This window comes from Poecilia reticulata, chromosome 23 (genome assembly GCF_904066995.2).
Source record: "Poecilia reticulata chromosome 23, P_reticulata-male-v2, whole genome shotgun sequence".
Taxonomy (NCBI): Eukaryota; Metazoa; Chordata; class Actinopteri; order Cyprinodontiformes; family Poeciliidae; genus Poecilia; species Poecilia reticulata.
In genome coordinates, this window is record NC_088852.1 from 1,271,540 (window position 1) to 1,298,212 (window position 26,673).

The window sequence follows — 26,673 nt, forward strand, 5'->3', positions numbered from 1 at the left end:
GAGCCGTTATCTGGGCTAGTTTGGCTGGTTTATCCCCTTTTTTATGTCGGTTAACAAAATTGTTTTCTCAGTTTCAGTTTTTGTTACGTTGTTAGTCTTGGTAGGCACCAGCTGTCAGACACGGTGGTGGCAGCGTCATGATGCGTTGGGCACCATCATTAACTTTGTCTCAAACAGCCTGGTGGTTGAAACTGGGCAGATAAGCAAACTAACATCTGACCTCTGACCTCAGACCGGCAGAAGATATAAAACTGGAGCTCCATGTGAAGCATCATGTGAAGCTCCATGTGCAGCATCATGTGCAGCATCATGTGAAGCTCCATGTGAAGCTCCATGTGAAGCATCATGTGCAGCATCATGTGAAGCATCATGTGAAGCTCATGTGAAGCTCCATGTGAAGCATCATGTGCAGCATCATGTGAAGCATCATGTGAAGCTCCATGTGAAGCATCATGTGAAGCATCATGTGAAGCTCCATGTGAAGCTCCATGTGAAGCATCATGTGAAGCATCATGTGAAGCATCATGTGAAGCTCCATGTGAAGCATCATGTGAAGCATCATGTGAAGCTCCATGTGAAGCACCATGTGCAGCATCATGTGCAGCTCCATGTGCAGCATCATGTGAAGCTCCATGTGAAGCTCCATGTGAAGCATCATGTGCAGCATCATGTGCAGCATCATGTGAAGCTCCATGTGAAGCTCCATGTGCAGCATCATGTGAAGCACCATGTGCAGCATCATGTGCAGCATCATGTGCAGCTCCATGTGAAGCTCCATGTGAAGCATCATGTGCAGCATCATGTGCAGCTCCATGTGCAGCATCATGTGCAGCTCCATGTGCAGCATCATGTGCAGCTCCATGTGCAGCATCATGTGCAGCTCCATGTGCAGCTCCATGTGCAGCATCATGTGCAGCATCATGTGCAGCATCATGTGCAGCATCATGTGCAGCATCATGTGCAGCTCCATGTGCAGCATCATGTGCAGCATCATGTGCAGCATCATGTGCAGCATCATGTGCAGCTCCATGTGCAGCTCCATGTGCAGCATCATGTGCAGCATCATGTGCAGCATCATGTGAAGCTCCATGTGAAGCTCCATGTGAAGCATCATGTGCAGCATCATGTGAAGCACCATGTGCAGCATCATGTGCAGCATCATGTGAAGCTCCATGTGCAGCTCCATGTGCAGCTCCATGTGCAGCATCATGTGCAGCATCATGTGCAGCATCATGTGCAGCATCATGTGCAGCATCATGTGCAGCATCATGTGCAGCATCATGTGCAGCATCATGTGCAGCATCATGTGCAGCATCATGTGCAGCATCATGTCCAACTCATCATGTGCAGCTCCATGTGCAGCTCCATGTGCAGCTCCATGTGCAGCATCATGTGCAGCTCCATGTGCAGCATCATGTGCAGCATCATGTGCAACCGGTCGTCTGTCCAGCGGTTGGACATCAACATGCGGTTCTTCTAATTGCTGAGCAGCTTTTTGGTTCCTTTTAATTCTTTGTGCTGTTAGCTTAGCACGGCCTCTTTGCCATCACCCTAATCTTCTCCTCAGATTATCTGTAACTTGGTTTCCAATCAGAAAAGTCTGATTATGACTGTAAGTTATTAAAAAAGCGGTAATATTTTCTCGCTTTGGGTCGAGACGGTGAGTCAACTAGTGGAAAAATTAACTTCTGCTCATTTAACTTTTTTATTTAGAAGTTGTTTCTTGGGGGCTTCTGCTGTTTTAGCAGTGAAACAACTTATTTGTAGTTTCCTAATGACTTTACTGCCTCTTTGCAGTGCAAAACTTTTTGTGCTGCGTTGAGCAAACATCACAAATAAAGCCTGAGTGCATTAAATAATTAGTAAGACTTGCTGAGGCAGTTCTTCATAATCTGCATACGGTGCTCACTGACAGTGTGATCAATAACTTAGATTAATATTTGACTTTAACCTCGATCTGCCATGGGTATGAATAATTTTAGATTAGCTCCTATTTTACTCATGTAAAGTATTTATATTGCAGCGTTTTTGGTTCTTTGAACAATAAAGTGATTACTGACATGATCAAAATCATCTCTGGTCTCTGATTGGACTGTGGTTCATATTCTGTAAAAAAGGTTGTAAGTTAGCATGCTATAGCTAATATTAGCTTGCTAGCATTAACATCTACAGATTATTATTGTGAGTTTTGGAGTCGTTAAATGCAGAAGCACCATATGTTCGCGTTGCGATTAAGTTATTTATCACTTCAACCTAAATATTTCTGTCTTAAGGGCAGTTAAGCTAGTTTCTGTTAGCTTGGTCTTTAGCGTTAGCTTCAATACTACCTCACCAGCTAGCATACTACAGGAAGGAAGGAGAAACCTGAATTATTTTAACTAATAATAAATGTTAGCTGCTAATAAAGCTAACGTTAGCATTAATGCTAATAATGCTAACGTTAGCTGCTAATAATGCTAAATAATGGGTCTTGGTTTAATCTTTGAGTCTTCTTTGCATCAGTTTAACTTCCTGCTTAATAACGGAGCTTCACATCTCCTCATCGTAGCTGCCATGTCTCCTCAGATTTGTTTTTCTCTCTGCTGATTGTTTGACTTGTGATCTTTGAGTTTGTCGCCACCTTTTGGAAGGGAGGATTAAGTTTCCTGTTGACGCGTTTTCAGTGATGACGCAACGCAAGTTTTAACACTTGTTTACACTAAAGTTGCAGAAAATCAGCTCTTCACTCACAGAAAAGCAAACGACCCAAAGGCAAGCCCGACCGAAACCTTTTCATGTGTCAGCTGAAGCTGAATCAGGAAGTCTGTCCTGGTTCACAGGCTCCTGGGTTCAGATAAAAGGAAAGCTGCTTCATCAGTCCAGCTGCGATCCGAGTCGATGTGGTGTCAGAATTTGTGCAAAACAGGTCAGCGAGCATTTCTGGAGGAGGCTGCAGCCCCACAGGTGGAGCAGGGATCCGTGTTAACTGGAACGCAATGTCCTGACCGGAGCCGAGCGCGGCCAATAACACGCCGAGGCATCGAGCATCATGGGAGTGAGATGTGAGGACGGAGTGATGGTCAGAGTTAGCTGTCAGGGGGGATCTGGGCGAGCAGGAGGCTGGAGCCGCCCGGCGCCGCCTTCATTCAGCTGGCCGTCCGCTGCATGAGCGGCAGCAGTCGGTTCTGTCTGGATCCGGCTCCTCACATGTCCACTTAGGCTCAAACGCAGCTGCTTGCTGCTCTGAATTATTCATGAGCTGCTCATTAAATATTCACGTGTGAAAAGCTCCGGCACCATCCTCTCCTTCCCTGAGATCCAAGCAGGACTTGGATGATGCTTTTCACTTTCTCCTCCGTTTATTGTTCTAATTTTCTGTGTCAGAGCAGCTATTTTTGGCCCAGTTCATTGTTTCCTCCTCCTCCTCCTCTCTAAGTGATCGATTTGTATTGTTCGGGCAGCTGAGCCCCCACCTCAGCCCGAGGTGATGGAGAGACGTAGGGGGAGAAAAGATAGAAATAACTAGACGGGGAGAGAGGAGCGATGGCTGAGGCAGACCTCGCCATGAGCGGGATGTGGGAACACGAGGCCTCAGGCTGGGAGACGGAGCGATGGGCGAGGAGGAGCAGGCAGCGATGAAGAACGGCTTGACTGGATCTGACCAGTAAAACTCAACCTGCCTTTTATGGCGTCGGCTCGTCCTGCTTCCTTTGATTTCCTCCTTTGTTCTCTGGGAGCCTCGGCACCATTAAAGGCTAATTATCTCCAAGGACCAGAAACACGTGGAACAAGCGAACAAACAAGCCTCACCTCCAGCTGTGCAGGCTGCATGTTAAAAACAGGCCAGTTTTTCTCTCCAGCAGCATCATGTTTTATTAATGGACGGCAGGTTTTGTTTGGCGAACAGGAGGGAAGGATTTGTTTAGAATGAGAAGCAAACGAGGAGATTTGATTGCTTGATTGTTTACCAGATGTGAGCGAACGGGTCGATTCAGAACCTGGAGCTGGGCGGCGACTCTGCTCCGTTATCCAGGTGTTCCTGAGCCCAGGACGCACACACACACACACACACACACACACACACACACACACACACACAGACACACACGCACACACATACACGCGCACGCACACACACGCACGCACACACACACGCACACACGCACGCACGCACACACATACACACGCGCACGCATACACACACACACGCACGCACACACGCACACACACACGCACGCACGCACATACACACGCACGCACGCACGCACACACATACACACGCGCACGCACACACACACGCACGCACGCACACACACACACACGCGCACGCACACACACACGCACACACACACACGCACGCACGCACACACACACACACACACACGCACGCACACACACACACACACACACCGACGACCATTTAGATCAACATTCCTTTGGACTGAGCGGTGGCAGATCAAACAAACTTTATCCCTCAACAATAATCATCTTATGGAACATTAAATAAAATTAACAGTATTTTTATTTTGTAACTTATTACAAAGAAAAAGCCGTTTTTGAATTTGAAATATTATTATGACTCTAGTTATTGGATGGCATTTGCTAAGCAGCCAATCCAGGAATATCGTTCAGTTTCCTTGGAGCTGATTGGCTAAAGAGGTGAGATGAGGAAGGCTGACAGTTTCCACTGAGGATATTAATGCATGTTTACGATTATTTACTGTTTAAACTATTAAAATAGCCTTTATAAGGCAACACAACCTAAATCTGACTTTTCTACCTCAGCCTGAACGGTGAGATCTGATGTTTCCACCTGTGGCGGCCATCTTTACTGCTGCAATCAGACTGGGTGGCGGCCATCTTTACTGCTGCAATCAGACTGGGTGGCGGCCATCTTTACTGCTGCAAACAGACTGGGTGGCGGCCATCTTTACTGCTGCAAGCAGAGAGCTGCTGGGTGGCGGCCATCTTTACTGCTGCAAACAGAGCGCTGCTGGGCGGCGGCCATCTTTAGTGGCATTAATCAGTAAACTCCTGTTACACTGTGTTTCAGAAACACTGCGTACTTCATGATCTTGTTGCTTCATTTCTTTGTTTTGGATTCTCATGAAAGTTGAAATATTATAAAAAGTTTCCAACATTCTCCAAAGTTTTTGTGGAAATGTTCCCCTCCGTTTTTCTGATGGTTTGCTGTCGTATGAAGGAATCTGCATCTTGGAGGCTGGAATCTGTTGACGCCATGCTAGTTGTTGAGCTAACGGCTAATGTTTACAAAGCAGCCAATCCCGGAGCGCCGTTCATTTTAATTGGTGTTGATTGGTTGAACCTGCAAGAAGGAAATAAGTCAAACAGTAGAAAGTAGTTCCTGCATGTTGATGCATGTTTGGCAGTTTCAGGATCTGAAGCAGGTCCAGATCGTCTCCGCTGGTCTCTGGTCTCCAGCTGGACGTCTGGTGTGTTTGCTATTCTACATCTAATGTGAGTTTAGTAGAGGAACAACATTATCTGCTTCTGGAAGATGAGTTCTGTCCTCTTGAGTTACAGCTAACGCAGGATGATGTGAATCTGTGGGAGGAGATAAATAATTCCTGCTATCTGACAGCAGCGCAGCGATAACAGCGATGACACGGCTGAATTAGTTTAACCTACTGCTTTATCCGCTTCCTGTCATGCTTATTGTTGTTTCTGTGGATTTCAGGTTATTTTCAGCGGGAACTCGCTGTCATCACTTCTCAAAAGAGGCCTGCTCCTGTGCTGCAGAGTAATTTCAGTGAGATGTGTTGACAGGGAGATTTGTGGAGTATCCAGCGTTTCTTGGCAGGTAAATGACTGTTTTAAATGTAATTTGCTCTGGGCACTACAGAAGCCCTGAAGGGCAGAAACTGGAGGCGTGAGCGCCGCTCCTGCGTTGCCGCTACCTCCGGCGATGCTTGTGTTCGATCGGCGCGTGAAGCATGTGATGGGGTTATGTAACGTCCGGTCGTCTCCGCCGCGGGACGGCGTCAGGTGGATCCAAGCCCCGCCCACTTCACGCAGTTACGCTGCGCTACGTGTGCAGACTGAGCACATTTTCCCCACATTGACCCAGATACTCGCCCTCTTCCCCAGAGAGCCGCCTTCCTCCGTATGAGAGAGGCTCATTATTTCACTGGAGTGCCTCCGTTTCTTCTGCTTCTTGCAGGGAGCGAGGAGGGAAGTGGGGCAGCGGGGAGCTGCTGCTGCGGCGCCGCGCCGCGTTCAGGCCCGGTCCACTTCCACAGGGAGCCGTTCTGGACCCACACAATTAACACACCGCAAAATACCGTCAGCAAATTATGGGCAGGATGATTATTACAAAGCTATCCCCATGTGTAATTGCACCTCTCCAAATTTGGTCAACTCATCTGAGTGTGAATCACCTAACTGGCTGCGATGTTCTGCTCGCTCTGAACGGTGATTGTGCAGCGCGGCGTGAGCTTCAGAGCTGCTCGTGTAATTAGCTGTTATTTGGAGCAAGAATCTATTAAACCAACAATTGATTTGTTGACAGATTATTGACTGGACATGGAGACGAAGTAGCTGCAGAACAAGTCTCACGTTTAAATGAAGCCGTGAGCAGCGGAAGCCGATCAGACGGAAAATAACGTCAAAAAACGTCATGTTTTAGTGTTGAACGGCTGTAAGGATGCAAAGCAACACAAAGTGATCGACACAAAGTGATCAACACAAAGTGATCAACACAAAGTGATCGACACAAAGTGATCGACACAAAGTGATCAACACAAAGTGATCGACACAAAGTGATCGACACAAAGTGATCGACACAAAGTGATCAACCGTGTGTGGATGTCATGTTGTTCAATACAGAAGAAATTTCTGCTATTTGTAAAAGTTTTTATACAGTTTTTACATTTATTTTATTATTAATAATAATAATAAAACTGGATATCTAAAGGGTTGAAGCTCAGATGGGATTCAAAGAGCCTCCCCACAGCATGATGCTGCCACTACCGTGCTTCAGCGAAGCAGCGTTATGTTCAGGTTGTTCCTTTATTTGGAGATGTTCAAAGTTTTAAACGTTTAAATTCAGACCTGCTGCTGGTTCAACTGGTTCTCGTGATGCTGGGTGTTCTCCACGGAACCAGAACCAGAACCAGAACCAGAACCGGGACCAGAATGGTTTCACTTGGACAAATCTGGAGACTCTAGTCACTTGGTTGTAGATTATTGAACATTTAGATCAGCTTCATGATTCTGCGTTGCTTTTCATGGTTGTGTCACAAAATGGCAGAAAAAAAAAGTCATGAAATTTTATTTAAAAACTCAAAATGAACAAAAGTTTTAGGCTGTAAAGTTACAGGAAACTGGAGGAGTGTCTCTGTACGTCAGCCCTCCGTCGTCATGGTGAGGCACGCTGACGGCAGCATCATGCTGAGGGGATGGCTTCACCGGACGCTGTCCATCCGGTCTGATGGATCTTACAGTATCTATCGTTACAGACACCTGATCAATATCAATAAATAACGCATCAATAATTTCACTGAACTGTGATCCAAAACCGCACAGCATTCTGGGAGATGTAGGCAGAGGAAAGGCTGTAGCCGCTCAACCTCTCATGGCTAAGCTAAGCTAAGCTGGAATCAACTAGCTAACTCACTAATCGGTTACCTAGCAACTCGCTCATTCTTTGGTTACCTAGCAACAAGCTGTTGAACACATGCAGCAGCAGTTTCTGGTTTCCACAAACTGAGGATCAAACCTGAAGTTTCTGCCAGCAGTTTGGTTTTTTCAGATGTTTAAAACAAAACACCGATCAATAGTTATCAATATCAACTGATACGAAACGCTGATAGAAGTTTTTCTGCCATATTGTCCAGCCCTGCCTGGACCCACTGCGATGTTTCACCTGCTGCACTGAAGGAAGTGACGCAATCATCCGGAAAGGAAATACATCTCCAAGGAAAACACACGCCACACTTGTCAGTTTTTCAGTGGACAACCAGTGTGGCGCTAACACTGTGGAAGTTGAAGGGGTGTGAATACTTTCCCGCGCAGCGCAGAGTCTATTTAAGGAGCTGCAGCGCCACGCCTCCCTGCTGGATCCGCTCCTCCAGCTCCGCTAGCTGCGCTGCTGCACAGCGGCTTCACCATCCAGGACGGGCGGATCGGAACCAGCAGCAGCAGCAGCGACCGGACCCGAACCGGGACCCAGAGAGGCAGAGGGAGGGGGGAGAATGTGACAACTGCTGGAGGCTGCACCGCCTTTAGGGAGGCCTCGGCTCTTGCACCTGTCCCTCTCCGTCTCCGCGACCAGGCGCAGTTCGGGCAGAGCGACGCTCCTTTCTTACCGGGGCGGCGCTCACACACACACGGACAGCCGGAGGGAGGCGCGCACACCGCCGCAGACACCGGCCAGGCAGGCAGGCAGGCAGGCAGCATGACTTCAGCCTACAACCTGGATTTTCTGCCCGATATGATGGTGGAGAGCCGCCTGCTCGTCCCTGGAGACAGAATGTAAGTTATTCTCCTCTCTTTCTGCTCCTGTTTTTATTTGTATTTTATTTTTTGCGGCTGTCCGGTGTGGAGATGTTGAATCGGGTCAGAATGAACGGCCGGTCCGGATCTCAGTGGTCGGTGGGTGGATGTGCGCAGCCCGGATGCTGATGAATAAACGCCATTATGAGGAATTAACGCCGCCGCCGCCTTTATGAGCCTCTCCGATCCGATCCGATCCGCTGCGCTGCGCCGAGCATGCAGAACATCCGCCATCATCACCACCGCCACCATCATCATCATCACCACCGGGTTTGGAGCGCCGCGTTCGGGACGCTGCAGCCGGCGGAGGAGCGCATGAAGCCCGCCGCCCTCCCCGCTCCCTCCGCGCTGCTGCTGCTGGAGGAAATCGGATCAGAAAAAGCGCAGAAGTGGAGATGCGTGTCTCATGCGCGCGTTGACGCCCTGGCTGCGTGTTTTTCTCCTCACTTTGGACACTTGGTGTGTGTGCGTGCTTGTGTGGACGCAGGAATGCGCCGCTATCCCGTGTCCGCTAATTGCATTTAGCTGTAATTGCGTTAAACTCGTGCAGCTCGCAGAGACAAAGGCGCTTTTGTCCCCGTCATGTCGTCATGTGTCCCGCATGTCCCGCTCCCGTCGCTCCGCTCTTGCTTCCTGTTTGCTGACGGATTTTGCTCCTTTATTTCCCAGCAGAGAGAAACCTTCACTGGGCTCCAGTTTTTCTTTTTAATTTCACTTTTTCTTCCAATAAGTTGGTGCGGCAGGAATAAAAAGTCATTAAAAGTCAGTGATGATGGATAAGATGCGGAATCCATCAGGATTCATGCAGCTGTGAGGCTCTATTTGGCTCCAAATGGACATAAATGGGAGTAATTAGGAGAATATTGTTGAGTCATGGTGCGCAAAGTAATGATGCCATTTCATTTTATGGAGACATACATGCTGATATTTGAACATTTGTTGCGTTATGTAATAATTACATCCATCTGTAATGAGCTGGGATTGGCTCATTTTCCAGAGTTTGGCTCTGATTGGTGATTTATCGGTTAATGTTTGAGATAAAAACATGTTAATTACAGAATAATCGGCAGGCCGGTCAGAAGTTTTATCTAGAAGTTTATTTAATGTGGATCAGTTCTTTGGATTCACAGACCTGGTTGCAACATTATCACAGAGATAAACCAGCTGGTCCGATCAGTTTTCCTCGATTGGTTCTGATCAGCGATCTCCGTTTTCTGTTGGATTTCAAACTAAGAGCTCGATTAAAAACCTGCAGAATGTAAATGTCAAGAGTTACTTCTCTGAAATTACAGAATTAAAAAGGTTAAAAATCGGCAGGCCGGTCAGGGATCAGTATTGGTCAGTGATCGGTTCATCTGATCGATTAGATCTTTATCTGATGTTAAATATGAACCATTTCATTTGTGTGTCTGATCGGCTGATACTGAGCAATCTGTGGATGAAATGCACCAACCAGGTCCATGTGCTCTGGTTCTGTTGAGTCCAGTGCGGATCAGATGAAGGTTGGCGACATGCGCTTGGAAGCAGAAATGGGAATAATCTTGTAATCCCTTCATTTTCTGTCAGCGATCAAAGAACCTGCAGGAAAACCTTTTAATTCTGGGAAAATCCTGACCAGAGCCAGTTTAATATTTAAAATCACGGTTTACTGCCTGGCGTGGAGCTCAGAGTACAGCCAGTGGTTATTGGCTGCCGATTGTCATAAACCTCTTTATTTCTAAGCCCGTGTCGTGAGGGTTTGAGATGAGTGACTTCCTGTTTGTGGCGAGTCGTGCTGCCTGCTGTGGATCAGTGAGCTGCTGTAATTAGAGGATGGGAGATAAAAAATTCCCAGCTGTGTTTTCCGTTTGTTTCCTGAAACAAAACTGCATCCCTCGCGGCTTCATTCCGGATGAAAGGCCCGGTCCACTCTGCTCCTCCGAGTCGCCTCCATTCACTCGCCGTGTAGTCTATTACCCAGAAGCTCTCGTGACGAGACGCTTTCTCATTAATCAGTGTCACCGTCTCTCACGCCGCGGGCCCGGCGGGGGCCGCCCTCCTCTTCCTCCTGCTCTTCGTCCCGTTGATGTGTTTTGCATCAGCGGCTGCTGGCCGCGTCTGGGGGAAAGTGAAGGATTTCTAAATAATGCGTGTCGCTGGAATTAGACAGGCCTATCTGTGCCCTCTTACCCAGCCGGCGAGGAGGCGGACAGGTTTAACCAGATAGCGCTTATGGAAATGACACTTTGTATTTATGTGAACACGCCACTCCGCCGAGGCTTTTCACTGCTGAGAGGTGCTCCTGGTAATCTTCTGACATACTTCTTTGCATTATTGTGTTTAACCTCTCTGTTTTAGAGCTGCTTTTCATGCCAGATGCTTCCTTTCTGCTGCGTGAAGCCGCTCTCCTCCCAGGCTTCCACTTCCTGTTGCAGCCTGACAACAACTGCTGCGTTTGGCTGCATGTTTCCTAACGTCGGCCTCGAAAAGGGACCAAAAGAAGAACAGATTGTTTTCTGTCCATCTGTTAGGGACGGACATTTATCGTATCGTTACAGAAAAACAACTGGACAACAGAAAAAAACAGATTCTGACTTTTGACATGTTTTTCCAGCGGTGATGATCCTCTTCTGTACATCATCATCATCACTCAGGCTGAAAATGATCTTTATCATGATAAGACATTTGCTTTGTCATTGTCAGTTTACTTGAACTGGTTTGAATTCATGTGACCAGAGACCGCTCCAAAAGCAGGAAGTGGACTACAGCGCAGGGCATTCTGGGTAAATAAAACCGAAACAGATGTGCTAGCTTAGCGCTAGCAGGAGAAATGGCTCATGGTTTTTTGAAATCCTCCAACCTCTAAAATCTGACGCCTCCATCTTGTTTCCATCTGGAGAAGAAGGAAGTTGTTTTTGTGTCGTTTCCTTCAGTGGTTTTTGTTGCAGCGCCCCCACAGGCCAGGAGGGGAACAGGTTTCTCAAAGCAGATGAAAATGTTGCAGTTTTGGTTCCTAATCGAACCGAATCTACCAGACTGTCAGTGGGAAGATGTGAAGAATCAGGGCTGACCGAAGACTTTTGCACAATTCCTCCCAGTTATTGTTGGAAGCAGAGAAACAGAGTTTGGTGGAAACTGGAGCAGGACCTCTGGCCTGGACTTTCCACTCCTACTCCAAGTGCAAACTGAGGCTGGGGTCCGTCTGGGAAACATGCGACCCCTCACCTCCCTGTGTTGCTGAGCTGCGAGGTTCCTCAGGGTCCCGACGCGGGAGCTGCAGCCTTCAGAGGGAACAAAATGTCCGTCCGGCCAGGAGAAACCAGAGAACGACTGTAAACTTTCCCCAGAGTGAAAACAAGCTGGGATTTCCACAGGCGAGCCAAATGTAACGCTCACCCCGGATTGTCTTTATGACCCGCACACACACACACACACACACACACACACACACACACACACACTGCGCCTTCCTGACCCCCGGCCAAGCATGAGAGGACACAAATCACGAAGCCAACAGCTGAAAGGCTCCTGTGGCCGACAACACGAGGTTCTCATGAGAAATATCTGCTGGGCTTTAAACGCCTCTGAAGCTCAATGCTGCTGATAATTCATTCAATCTGAGTTTGTTGTGCAGACCTTGGCCTGAACGCCGCTGTAGAGGAGAATTCATGTGGAAGATCATGAATCAGCCGTTTGCTGCAGCGTTTCAGGAGATGCACAGAGGAATCCAGATCAAACATCTCTGAACACGGAGAATCCAGGTTGGTGCAGTTCTGGAAATCAGATTTAACTTTTAATCCTCCAGATTCCAAGAACTGATTCTGGAAAAGTCAAAATGTGCAGCAAAATATGAAATTAGGCGATTTAGACAGATCAGTGAAGTCTAACAGTTCCACAGTTTATCCAACCCAGGATTGATTAACCACCAGAGGTGTTTAAAAGACGTTGGCCATGAAGAAAGCGACACGGCGGGAAAACGAAGAGCAGAGTGGAAATGACGCTGCAGGGCGAGGAAGAGGAGCGGTGAAGGTCCGACATGGACGGACATCTGGTCGGATGCTGACGTGAAAAAGAAACACGAGGAAAAAACCTGATTTCTCTGATGTTTTTGTTCATAATGTTGTTATTTAGCTGGGAAACGCGGACAGTATGTGTGATATATGGAGCGATGGAGTCGTCTTCACGCATCGCCAGCTGCAACATTGTTTTATCCCACTCAGTGTGTGTGGGTGTGTGTGCGGGTGTGTGTGCGCGTGTGTGTGTGCTGTCATGATGATGAATGTCTCCTCTGTGCTGGGGCTCAGGAGCGGTTGTCTAAGGCTGACACGGCGGTGGAGGCGGTGATGTATCACGGCCGCGCGGCGCAGCTTCATCAGGCCCGGCGTACCTGTGGCAGGGGCGTGGCCGCAGCAGGACGCGTCCAAACGGAGACACAGAGGACACACCGTCCAACATGTCTCACCTGCAGCAGATTTACCATTTTCTCTGTCAAAATTATTCATATTTTTATTGGAGTTCCTCAGTGAGGGAAACGTTAATAGTTCAGACAGTTTTAAAAAAGTTTTTGGATCCTTATTCGTCTGGGAAAACCAGCTGGGATCATTTTCAGGCACAGATTTCCCTTTAGAATGTTTTGCTTTCCAGAATGTGTCCATGATGCCGTCCAGCACTGGGTATGAAGAGTGAGTGTGAATCAGTGAACATCACTCTCCGTCCGTCACTGAGATGTAGAACGTCAACCTGCCTGCTTGTCCTCAGTTTTAGGTTAAACGTTTTTTCTGTTGCTCTGATTTGGTGCAACATTAAGGTAAACATTAATACTCCTTGTTATAAGAAAAGCATCCTGGGAATTTGACCTACCACCACGCGCTGCTCTCTTATTGGCTGCCGTTTGCAGAAAAACGCCTTTATTTTCCGTGCTGCTGATTGGCTGAACCCCAAAGAAGGAAAACTGCTGCTGTTAGCTTCTGTGGTAGCGCTAAGACTAAATTCCCAGCTGAATTTTACTTAATTGTGTTAGCATTAGCGAGGCTAATAACTAGCATGCTACGCAGCCACAGATATTCTTTCTGGGATTACAGATTTTTTTAAATAAAGTACATTTTGTTCCAGGAAGTACATAAGAGAACTTTCTAGCTTAACAACTAGCAAGCTAGGCATGCTAGTCGTTAGCCTCTCTGGTGCTAAATGTCTGTTGAAGTGGAAGCAGAGACATTTTACTGCATCTTCATGTCTGGTGTGTTTATTTTACAGTGAAGATATTTTATTAAAGAAGGAAAAGATTTAAGTGAAGATTTTAGCCGTTCATGAATCAGGATCAGACTGAACTTCCTGTGCAGCTCATTTAGCTGCAGCTGAGATAAAACCTGCCGGAGTGACACCGGCTCCAATCGAAGGTATCCAGGAGACGGAGCTGGACTCCAGCGCTCGCTCGCTGCTCCACACAAAGGAGTTCTGATCTCCCACTTCCTGTTGTGACCTTTCAGCGCGGCGGCAGGCGGCCGCATCGTTTGACACATCTGAACCGGCGCTGGCTGTGAATGTGAAACATTCAGGAGGAACGGCGGCGGCGGCGCCGCAGTTATTGTTCATCCTGCTGGTCGGTCTGTAGCCATGATGATCGTCTCTGTTAGCGGAGAGGAATCTCCTCCATCAACCTTTAATCACTTTTACTCCATCACTTCTTAATGCATCACATCAAACTGGAGGCCCAGTTGCATATTTTTCCAAATTAGCAGTAAAAAAATATAGATTTTGTTTGCAGAACATCCTGGATGGACGTGTTGATGTGAAAAGATGTTAAATATTATTTCATTTTAAGAATGTAGACAGTTATTTGATGGGTTTAATGGACCGTCCCTTCATCATGATGTCCCTTCGCCATCATGTCGGCTGCTTGCTTCCTGTTGAGATGCTGCAGCTGCTGCATGCGTCTGAATTCTGGGAGCGGCGCTCGTCGCAGGGCCTTGGAACGAATCAGCCGTGATTTATTTTTCTTTTTGTTATTATTTCAGTGCAGCATGCACACAACGGCCGCCCACGCAAACACACACCATGTGACGACGGCGCGCACGTTGCGTCCCCCGGGTTGTTGTGACAGGCTGAGAAAACGCATCTCGCTTCATGGGAAGTTTATTCTTCTTCTCTGCGTCTCTTTGTCAAACAGCTGCGTTTGGACGCTGCAGCACGTTGCTGCGCCGCGCCAGAGGGAGAGCTTACCTCATGCACGTCTCTCTGGATTCCTCTCTTTTGGCCTGCACCCCCCGTCTCCCTCTCTCTCTTGCTCTCCTCTTCATTCATGCGTGCTAAACGCTTTACCTCTGTCAACTCTTGAGTCGGAGAGGAGCTCATTACAGTGGAGAAGGAGAGGAATTTGGGATTAGGAGCAGCGTTTGTGGACTGAGCTAAAAGAGCCATCAGGACACAGAGGCTGAGGCTCACCTGCAGTATTCCTCACTGATCAGCAGCTGGGGGCGTCGCTCTGCTTTCCTCTCATTGTTCACGTTCATGTTTGTGCAAAAGCAGCTTTTATTTTGAAAGGAATGCTGTTTCTCCGCCGTTCGCTGTTAGCAGAGCTGGATGTAAAAGAGCTTCTGATCAGGCTCTTTGTTTCCTCCACCTGAAGCGGCGATCGCTCCTCTGGATTCACCAAACATGAGAAACATTTTCCCCGAACCAAAACCGCAGCTTTTTCACCGGATGTCGGGAAATTTTACAGGATTTTTATCAATCAATCGAATTTTATTTGTACAGAACATTTCAGCAGCGAAGTGCTTTACATCATCAAAACAGAGTCATGCAGCATGACTGGCTGAGAAAACAAGATAATTCCTTACTGTAGTTCACTGTAGTTTGCTGTAGTTTGCTGTAGTTCACTGTAGTTTGCTGTAGTTCACTGTAGTTTGCTGTAGTTCGCTGTAGTTCGCTGTAGTTTGCTGTAGTTCACTGTAGTTTGCTGTAGTTCACTGTAGTTTGCTGTAGTTCGCTGTAGTTCACTGTAGTTTGCTGTAGTTTGCTGTAGTTCGCTGTAGTTTGCTGTAGTTCGCTGTAGTTTGCTGTAGTTCACTGTAGTTTGCTGTAGTTCACTGTAGTTTGCTGTAGTTTGCTGTAGTTCACTGTAGTTTGCTGTAGTTTGCTGTAGTTCACTGTAGTTTGCTGTAGTTCACTGTAGTTTGCTGTAGTTCGCTGTAGTTCGCTGTAGTTCACTGTAGTTTGCTGTAGTTTGCTGTAGTTTGCTGTAGTTCGCTGTAGTTTGCCGTCTCTCCCTGCTGCAGCTGTTGGTCCCTGCCCGTCGGGTCAGGTGACGCCGCGCCGCTGACTTTAGACGCCGCTGAAGCTTCTGATCACATGACCTTTCAGCCCAGGAAAAGGTCGGCGCCACCTGCTAGCAGCTCAAACCTCCTCCAGACTCGCTCTGGGTTTAGATCAGCCTCGCTGTTTGGTGTCTTCAGCTGCTCAAACTCCAGAACCTCCGTGGTTTTATTTCTGCCTCTTTCTAACTGAAAAGGTTTTTTTTTTTTACTTTCTAGCTTCTGAAAACTGATTCGTGTCTCTTTTGTTTTGCCGGCGATGAGAACAAGTTGTGGCAGCGAGTGTGAGGACAGTCCATTAGCCCTCTGCAGACCTCTGGCCCGGCCTTTTAATTGAATCTAACAAACATGCAGTCATGCGTGAGGAATTAATCCGGGTTTTCCGGCCCAAACCTTCGGGCCGCGCCGCCTGAACGGCGCTGCGTAAATCCATCCTGTTGTTTTGGTCTGCTGCTGCAGCCGCTGATGAGCGCAGCAGGCTGCAGCAGGCTGCAGCACCTTCAGTCCATTCTAATGAAAACCAGAACCTCAGATGGGCTCGGTTCAGCCCAACCCGGCTGGTTCTGAGTGGAATCTGGGTTCCAGATGCTGTTTTCTCAGATTTACCTGGATAATCAGCCGCCTCAGTCTGATGGAAGCTACACTGCAAAAAATCGCACCTAATATTTTGTCTAGTTTCTCAGTTCAGTTGAAATTAAACAAAATTAAATTACAAATAAATGTTTGGCAAGAAAAATGCAGTAATGAGTTAATATTGATTAAAAGGCAAAGAATGGAGACATTTTTACATAAGAAGTTTTTATTACTAGTTCAGCTCCGACATCCTGGTGAAAAGTTTTACTCGTAAATCAGTTTTGTTTTATTTTAGAAAAAATATTTGGTTATAATTATCATTTCTAAATTTATAAATGAATATTTGAATATCTGTGCAGTCAGAGATGAGAGACCAGAAAATGAAACGCAACATTTTTTTTACTCACGTTAAAAAACATTAAAAGTAGCAGAAATTACTTGAGTGTAAAAATGTATTTGATCAAAAGTCTCAAGTTCTGAGAAACTGATGAAATTATCAATCGTTTAATATTTAAAAACTACATCAGATGAAACAAAATATAAAGTTAAGTGGAAAGTTTGGAATGTTGAGCATCAAAATTACATTAATTAACAAAAATAACAAAATCTAAATCATTTTAAATCAGTTTCTGTAAATAAAAAACTGATGAAACTTTAACAAACTGTCTGAGTTTTTGGTTAAACATGTTTAATCCAGAATTTTACTCAAATAAAAGTGAAAAGTGCAGCGTAGTAAAACGTACATTTTTCCTAGAACATAATTAGTAAATGTCAGTATTTCCTCCAGTCTGCATCTTCTGGCGCCGATCAGCTACCTGAGGTCCGTTGGGCCCGATTCGGCCCAGTTTAGAACCGATTAGCGTTAGCTTCCCCGCGGCCCGCACGCTGCCAGTTCCAACCCAGACATCTGATCCGATCCGCCTCAACCAGGCATGCTGGCGCCGATCGCACGTCTGGAGCTGCTGAGACCGAAGCAGGAAAATCAGAGAAAAGATTCTGAGATTCAGACGAACATTAAAGGAGCAGCAGCGTAAAAAATCTACGTTTTTTATCTTTACATCGTGAAAAACAAGCCTGGAGTGTCGCTTTGATTCTTTCATGCATGTTTGAGAAACCCTTTAATCTCCATGGCAACCATTCAAAACGCCTGGGTGGACTTAGCCCCGCCTTCGAGGCGCAGCTCCTTCAGACTAGCCAGCAGCAATTAGCAAACAGCTGGTGGAACTGCTGCTCAGAGAAGCCATGTTAGGACGACTTCCTGGAGGCGGAGCTTCTTAAAGAGACAGAGGTCCAATTTCAAGGTGTCCAATCAGGAAGTCATAATTGATATATAAAACATTTTTATTGTGGGTTGATTGAGAGCGGTGACCTAGTGTACCGACCCGGACTTGATGGGGCTCATTTGGACCCGGTTAGAACCAGTTGAACCCAGTGAGACCCGGTGGGACTCGTTTGGACTCTGTGGGATCCAGTGGGACTGGTTTGGACCCGGTGAGACCCGGTTGAACCCAGTAAGACCTGGTGGGACTCGTTTGGACCCGGTGGGAGGAAGTGGAAACAAAGACAGGAAGTGATGATGGAGTGAAGAAACGCTGCGATTATCTTGATGTTTATCTGCGCCGTCCTCACCGTTCCTCCTGCCATCACTGTGATTTTATCTGCAGCCCGGCCCCTCCCCTACCTGCTGCTGCTGCCACCAACCATCAGTCTAAACCCGGATCCATCTGCCCTGCATCCCAGCAGGCCTAATTTGAAACAGTCGCATCCAGACCTCAGTCTGAAGCTGCTGACGGCTGATACTTTGTGCTGATATCCAACATCTTTCAAATTGGCCAATTTCATGGTAAAAAGTGTTTGTAGAATGTGAGCAGCACCAGAGGCTCCGGAGGCTGGGAGGCTGGGAGGCATCGGAGGCTCCAGAGGCTGGGAGGCACCGGAGGCTCCAGAGAAACCGGAGGCTGGGAGGCACCAGAGGCATCGGAGGCACCAGAGGCTCCAGAGGCATCGGAAGCACCAGAGGCTTCGGAGGCACCAAAGGCACCGGAGGCTGGGAGGCACCGGAGGCTCCAGAGAAACCGGAGGCTGGGAGGCACCAGAGGCATCGGAGGCACCAGAGGCATCGGAGGCACCAGAGGCATCGGAGGCACCAGAGGCATCGGAGGCACCAGAGGCTTCGAAGGCACCAAAGGCACCGGAGGCTGGGAGGCACCGGAGGCTGGGAGGCACCAGAGAAACCGGAGGCTGGGAGGCACCGGAGGCTGGGAGGAACCGGAGGCACCAGAGGCTGGGAGGCACCAGAGGCATCGGAGGCACCAGAGGCTCCAGAGGCATCGGAAGCACCAGAGGCTTCGAAGGCACCAAAGGCACCGGAGGCTGGGAGGCACCGGAGGCTGGGAGGCACCAGAGGCTGGGAGGCACCAGAGAAACCGGAGGCTGGGAGGCACCGGAGGCACCAGAGGCTGGGAGGCACCAAAGGCACCAGAGGCTGGGAGGCACCAGAGGCTGGGAGGCACCAAAGGCACCAGAGGCTGGGAGGCACCAGAGGCTCCGGAGGCACCAGAGGCTTCGGAGGCACCAAAGGCACCGGAGGCTGGGAGGCACCAGAGGCTCTGGAGGCACCAAAGGCACCAGAGGCTGGGAGGCACCAAAGGCACCAGAGGCTGGGAGGCACCAGAGGCACCAAAGGCACCGGAGGCTGGGAGGCACCAGAGGCTCTGGAGGCACCAGAGGCACCAGAGACTGGGAGGCACCGGAGGCGCCGGAAGCACCAGAGGCATCGGAGGCTGCCAGACTCCAGGCGGGATGTTTGGGGTGAGAAGGTCTGGGTTTGTAAATGTGATAGAAACGGGTTTCAGCCTCCTGACCCGGGCTGATCAGACGACACAGAATCTCTTCATGCAAACATCATGGTCAGGTTTTTATCCACTGGTTCTCCTCTCCTCTCTGCGACCCGTTTTTGATCCAGTTGGAATTGGATCAGGTCACAAAACTACCTGCTGGACAATAACCTGTAGCTGTTAGCTTCTGTCGGTTAGCCGCGTTAAAAGGAACAGGTTCATCTTGACGTCGGCTGATTTTTATTTTCTGTCTCAGTAACAGAAACAGATTCAGCTTTAAAAATGTTTTTGTATTTAATTTAAATTCATTCAGTCGCTTTGTTCTATTTTCTACAATTTGATACATTTGGTTGTTGCTGTTATAGCGGCCGTACATACTGGGCACCTCTGTCAGGTTACAGTGTTTATTGATCTATTGATTGATGCAGCAATCAGGTCACAAAATCACAGAAGAGTCATAAAAATGATCAACTTTGACCCTTAATTACCTTCCTTTTACTTTTGTCTGTGATTATTAATCTGAAATAATAACTTCCTGATGATCAGTTTTTGAGTCATAAAAACCAAAACGACCCAAACATTTTATAGAAAGTTATAAATTGATATGCAGAGTAAAGCAAAAGAAGAAGAAACATCATTTTAGTGCAGCCAGACCAGAGCGTTTCCTCCAGGAAGTGATGCTGGTTTGTGAGTCCAGAGCGCAGTCGGCCCGCTCCGGCCCTCTCCGGCTCGCTCCGGCCCTCTCCGGCTCGCTCCGGCCCTCTCCGGCCCTCGCCGGCCCTCTCCGGCCCTCTCCGGCTCGCTCCGGCCCTCTCCGGCCCGCTCCGGCCTCTCTGTGTGTCTGAGCCGACAGGCTCCGGTTTGCTCCTGCGGCCGCTGGCGGCGGCGGAGAGGTGGAGTGTTTTGGGAGATTGTGAGCTGGATGTAATGAGAGCATCTCTGCTGCCTGGGGAGATGGTGTGGGTGTTCAGGGCAGGAAGATCAGCCAGGAACGCTGTTTGTTTTCCACATTACTTACTCACCTTCTTTGCATTCACCTCAGGCAGAATGTAGCACATTTCCCATGTTTAGAAGAAGGTTTGGAGTAAACAGGCGGCCATAATGGTGCAGTGGAGCATGCAGGAACCAATGCGATCTGCTGTGTTTACCTTCTTCTGTCCTCCTCTGTATTCTGAACAAGCGCGGCCAATCCGGATTGGGATTCCTCTTTCAGAGCGGAGCTTTGTGACGTTTCGCTCAACGCGGCGTCAAACCCAGGTCAGGCTGGCGCTGGCGGATGTTCAAACGGATTAAAACACCGTTTCTCCCTTCAGGTGCCAAATGAAGCCGTTTCTGCAGATGCAAACCAAACGTTGGCTTCAGCCCAGGGGCGGATCTACAGGGGGGCAGCAGGGGCTAACTGCCCTAAATATTTAATTCAACTGACTTTGATTTAAATATTAATCCACCAAAACTTGTTCTCAGATAGAAGTAGCTCGACTTAAAAAAAGTAAATGTGAGCAAAAGGCTTCTCAAGTAATAACTGCTCGATCGTAACCAATTTAATATTTAGAAATGATGTCATCAGACTGACAGGAATTCTGACAAACTATTATTGGCCAATTTTCTGATGCAAGTACCTCAGTACACTATAAAAAAGATGATTTAAGAGGTTGTTTTAACTCAGTAATTCCTTAATGTTGTTGAAAATACAAGTTTCACTTTTAACATGGGAAAAGGTTTTATTTTAAATGAAACAGTGGAACTAAATAAAGTCTGTCTTCGGTTACTTTAAACATGTTTAAAATGTACTGGTAAAAGTTTGCCGCTGCTCCACTGCTGCAGCCTGAGCTGCACCAAGCGTTTTCTGCAGCAGCACGCCTCCAGGCCTGATGGATGGATTCACTCCTACAAACTGCCGCCGATCAAACGGGCTGATGGGACTGGAACCGGCGGCGCTGCTGGAAACGTATTAGCAGGAGCTGGAACGCGTCTTAACGGCCGTCTCTGCTGCTTGGCTCATTTCCTCCAACACGCCGTCCCAGAACATTTCACTGTGTGATCTCTTTGCATGTTTGCGATCGAGACGCCCCTCTCTCGTCCCCCCCCTGCGCCGCCACCCCCCTCCTCTTTTATGTAAGCCTAATTTGTATAATTGAAAACAGTCATCTGATGGGTGCTTCAGAGATACGGCGGCCATGCCTGAGTTCCCACCTGGGCGTTTCCAGCGCCAGGCCTGTGATGCCGTGAAGCTCAGCCTCTTTGGATGAATTATTGAAATGTTTAAATATAGATGACTTCGTGCTCAAGATGCTTGTATTTGGCAGAAACGTATCAGAGCAGCTCTGTGCAGCCGGGGTCAGGCGCCGCTTTAGACCCAAAGTAACTTTAAATGATGAATTACATTAATTTTGAACAAAAAAACAGACATTTTGAGGATATTTCTGCAGTTTTCTCTCTTCTGCAGGAAATATGTCTGACTTTTTGAATTCTGAACAAACCCGACTCATCGGCTACTTGCTGGTTTAATGTTGGAAGGTTTTCTGGTTTCATGATGATTCTCTGTGACAGACCTACACAACCTGCTGTGCAACTGGGAAAAGGAACAAAGAAGATGGATTCATACAATTGAGCTGAAAAGTGTGGTGTGCCCCTATATTAAAACCTCCAGAAATAATCCAGTTAGTAGCTAGGAAGGTCTGGGGAGAAACTTTCCTCCTGCTGCAGGTTTTAGTCCAGATTGAAGGTGATAGTTTTTGATTCCTTGGTGTTTCCTGGACGTTTTGTCACAATTTTTACCAGTTTTCTTTAGTCAGACTTTGGGTTTTCTTCCTGGTTTTGGTAAAGAGGAAACGTATCTATAAACATTTCCCTTGCATTCAGTTGCTGGAAACATTGACCCTACAATCTGTTTGAGTGCATATGTGAACACCAACCGCTCCAAAAGCAGGAAGTGGACTACAGTGCAAGGAATTCTGGGTAAATAAAACCAAAACAAATGTGCTAGGCTAGCGCTAGCAGGAGAAATAGCTCGTGGTTTTATGAAATCCTCCATCTTGTTTCCATCTGGTGAAGCAGGAAGTTGCTCTCAGTGTCTTCAGAGGTTTTTGTGTCGTTTCCTTCAGTGGTTCTTGCTGCAGCGCCCCCACAGGCCAGGAGGGGAACAGGTTGGTTTGACTCAGAGCAGCTGGAGGTGGAGCAGATGTTCTGGTTCCAGTAGGACCGGGTCGACCGGACTGTCAGGTGGAAAAGATCCTGAATCATCCTTAGCTGTGAGTGCCTGGCTGTTTGTCCAGAGACGGACGGGGACATGTCCAATGTGTCCCTTGTGTCTCTGTCCTAATGACTGCTGGAGATACACAGCAGCAGCTGAGCCAGTGAGTAAAGATGATGGATGGATGGATGAGGAAAATGATTCTTTTAGTCCAGATTCAGCAGAGATCCATGGCAACGCCGCGTTTCCCTGACGATCCTGAAGCCTTTACCTGCTGTGTGTCCTGACTCAACACGTCCTGGCGCTCAGTCCGTAACCAGAGAGGATCTGCTTCACTTCATCTCCGACGCAGAACTTAGTCCTGATGTTTTGGGAGGCAGGTCAGATTAACGCGTAGCTGTTTAACGTCTAGATGCGTCCAGTCGGTTCTGTTGGAGCGGAGACGACTTCCAGGAAGGTTTGGAGCTGTCCGTCCGGCCGCCATCGCAGACAGATTACCCATGATTCACCATCTGGAGGGAGCTGCAGCCATAAATCCAAGGCTATTTGAGAAACGGCCAGCGCTTTGTGTGTACTGTACGCAGTGTGTGTGTGTGTGTGTGTGTGTGTGTGTGTGTGTGGGCGTGATGGGCCTCTGGGCGTGCTGTGATGCCGTTTTGGACGGCTGCCCTCGTTCTGATGTCCCCATCGACTTCCTGGCCTACATGGCCGAGCGCCGGCCTGTTTTCCACTGCAGGTCGATGCCGCCGCGCCGCGGAGGGTGTCGGCCTCAGGCACACACACACACACACACACACACACGCACACACACACTTAAACACTTATGAACATGGAAAACACAACGGCGTCGCTGTGGGTCAAATACGTTGACAGAAAAACATTCAGGAGAGACGAACTCACTTTTCGTCTTTTTTCATTAGAAACTAAACTAAAATACTTGGAAGGTTTTTGTGTCTTTGCCGTTTGTTTTTCCTGAATCAGACGGTTTTTAGTGCGAATGTTCCTGATCCGTTCTGATGATGACGCGTTCCCGCCGCGGTGCCTCCCACCGAACACTCAGCTCAGAACTGAGCCTGGTTCTGGTTCCGCTCAGTCTGGCGTTCAGTCGGTTTGTGAAGCAGCTGAAAAGCTGCAGAGAGGAATGAATCTGCATGGATCCGGTTTTATTGTGTCAATAAATCGATATGTTTTACAACCGCGGATGTTCTGGGTGTTAAAGGTTCTGCTCTCCGACCCGTTACTGCCGAACGGCAGCCGGGTCAGACGGAGGAACAGGAACCAAACTGACCAGACACTCAGCACTTTGCTGAATTATTTCAAATCAGATGAAATCTGAACGTTGCCAAACTTTCCAGCTTCTCTTTTCTACTAGAGGAAATAAAAAAAGAGTTTAAACACATTTTAAATATCCAAAATGTCATAAATAAAAACCTCACACAACCAAAACCATGAATAAAATGGACTCTGAACATATTCAGCATCACATTTTACCTTGGATAAAACTGGAATATGCTGCTGAAAAGCTGCTTGTAGGTCAGTTTCGTCTCATTTTAAGACATTTTCACCAGAAACTCGACAGAAATACTTGGTAAGATTTAGTTTTTACAGTGTATTCCATGTTGGCTCTGTTTGTTGTTTCTTGAATATAAAAGGACCAAAAATTCATAATTGATGTAGGAGTTTGACCTGCTGCTTCACAGATATTGAAACTGTCGTTTTAAATCCTATTAATCAACATGTACATATTTCAGATTCAGCCAAAGAGGCTGATTTAAAACCAACATACGTGACGGTTTTAACTTCTGGCTGATTTCAGTGTGGAGCTGAAGGAAACATTTATAATACAGTAAAAACGACTCACATCGGTATGAATCGTTCAGCCAGCTGAGCAGCAGTGTGCAGCAGGTGATTTCTGTCTGTCTGGTTGGAATCTTGAACATGGAGCAGAAAGTAGAAAATCTGTTGGATTATCGAAGATCAGATTATAACATGAAAACTGATGAAGATTAAAGCTCCTCCTCTTCCTCACTCTGTCCCTCCTCACCCAAACAGCCGGAGCCGTTATCACTCTGTGTGTGTGTGTGTGTGTGTGTGTGTGTGTGTGTGTGTGTGTGTGTGTGTTGTGATGGCTCCATGGGGATTTCAGAAGCTGCAGTTGCTCCTGTAAAGTTCAGCCATTTACATTTTGCAACCAGTTGCCATTTGCAAGGCAGTTGCTGCTTGTGTGTGTGTGTGTGTGTGTGTGTGTGTGTGTGTGTGTGTGTGTGTGTGTGTGTGTGTGTGTGTGTGTGTGTGTGTGTCTGCATAAAGTCACACACTCTTCCTTTTTATGCAACAATTTAGGTGCAGAAAAAGAGCTGATGTTTGTGTTTTGTATGAATTTATGACGCAGAGGAGCAAAGTGGATGTAGAAGTGAGTAAAGTCCGATTCTGAGTGCAGTGATCCAGCAGCGGGTCAGCGTACTGTGTGTGTGTGTGTGTGTGTGTGTGTGTGTGTGTGTGTGTGTGTGTGTGTGTGTGTGTGTGTGTGTGTGTGTGTGTGTGTGTGTGTGTGTGTGTGTGTGTGTGCATGACAGGAATGTGTCGCGCTGCGGGTTCGGTCCGCCTGGTGTAGAGTTGCAGACTAGTGTTGCACCAAAATGTGCGGCGCTGATGGTTCTGGCTTTACGGCCGAGTCCGACAGAGGAAGTGTCGGCTTGTGTGAGCGAAACCCGAAAGGTCGACGCGTTTCAGAGGCGAACATGAAGCAGACGGACGCCGGGCTTTCTGCAGGCTCTGCGGACCGGAACGGCGTTTGCTGACTCCGTCTAAACCAGGGGTGTCAAACTCCAGTCCTGAAGGGCCGCCGTCCTGCAGTTTTTAGATGTGCCACATTTACAAAACACCTGAATCAAATGGCTTAATTACCTCCTCAGTTCTCCAGAGCCTTGCTAATGACCTAATTATTCTATTCAGGTGTGGTGCAGCAGAGGCACTTCTAAAAGTTGCAGGACACCGGCCCTCGAGGACTGGAGTTTGACACCCCTGGTGTAAACAGATTCAGGTCGGAGGCGGCGCTTCGTCCGAGACCAGGATTTACTCAAGAGTGAAAACATACTCGGTTAAACGTCTTCTCAAGCAGAGTAACGGCTCAAATTATCAACCGTTTAATAATATAATCAGACGGATTGAGATATAAAGTTAAGTGGAAACGTATTTTAAGGACCACAATTATAATAATTCGCGTAAGTAACAAAAAACACCAAAATCAGGTAAAGAAAATGTTAGTAAATCAAAACTTGTGTGGAGTGAATGTAACGAGTTTCTGCCCAGCTCAGCTCAACATGTGATTCCTGTAAGTTAAAAATCCTAAAACATCAAAACAAAATGTTTGGTCTTCATGAGAAATCAACAAATTACAAACCCAGACGAGTTTCTAAGAAAAACTCTAAACCAGGAAGAGTTTCAGTTTCCTACTGTTCAGTACTTCCTATACATGAAAATCAACAATAACTTCTTAATGTTAAACATTTTAAATATCAGAAAACAAACAGCTGCGTTTAATTTAGCCGTAGTTTAATCTTATTACGTCACTGAGCTTCAGAAATGTCTCGTGTAAAACGTCCTTCAGATGATCCGACACCCAAAAATGAAATAAAACATCAATAATGAGGAATTTACATTTTTCATCAAAAAGTTGAAACCTTCTTTATGACAGCAGGGTGTCCTGGGTTGCCACGGTTACGCGGTGACCGTCACAGACAGATGAACGCACCAGTCGGTCTGTAGACGTGGCGAAGCGTTGGCCAGTCAGGATATTCCCGGCCTTCCCGGCGTGCCGTCGGTGGAGAAAACCTCCTCCGGCTCATAACTGCGTTTGTAAACGAGCTGCTCAGAAATGTCAGCCGCTGTTTCATGAAATGTGATGAACGATATGGAAACATGGAGCTGCGGGGAAAATGTGATGAACGGCATCATCCGAGGAGGAGACGAACTCTTGACGGAGCATCTGCTTCCAGTTGGAATGAGAAGTTTATTAGATCTCACAATTTCTGAATCAACTTTCATCTCATTGTTCCTATGCGGTTTCTATTGTTCTGGTTTTGCTTCATAATCTGAGTTTTAATTGAAGTTGTGAGTCTGGAGGCGCAGAGAGAAAGTTTCTCCTGACACAAACCAAACCTGACCGGAAAACGGCCTCGGATTGAAACTTGACATGGAAAACAATGTAAAGAGGTTTTCCACAAAGAGGCGGAGCTGCAGCACAGCAGAGAGGGACGTGAAACCGGACAGACGGATTGATTGATTG

The 26,673-nt window shown here is 47.4% G+C and overlaps 1 protein-coding gene across 34 annotated transcripts in view; it reads left to right on the forward strand.

Moving 5' to 3' along the window:
* The window catches only part of celf2 (cugbp, Elav-like family member 2), a 294,221-nt gene that overhangs the window by 146,362 nt on the left and 121,186 nt on the right, over nucleotides 1-26,673 (forward strand). For 2 of the 34 annotated variants that reach the window (XM_017302946.2, XM_008401609.3), the window contains exon 1: nucleotides 7,852-8,472. The exons of 27 other annotated variants lie outside the window; for them this stretch is intronic. In XM_017302946.2, the coding sequence (XP_017158435.1) occupies nucleotides 8,396-8,472 (77 nt within the window). In that variant the 5' untranslated portion in view covers nucleotides 7,852-8,395. Of the gene's footprint in view, nucleotides 1-7,844; nucleotides 8,473-26,673 lie in introns of those variants that run through there. 5 more of the 34 variants (XM_081603727.1, XM_017302947.2, XM_081603731.1 and 2 more) reach the window with 5 other exon arrangements.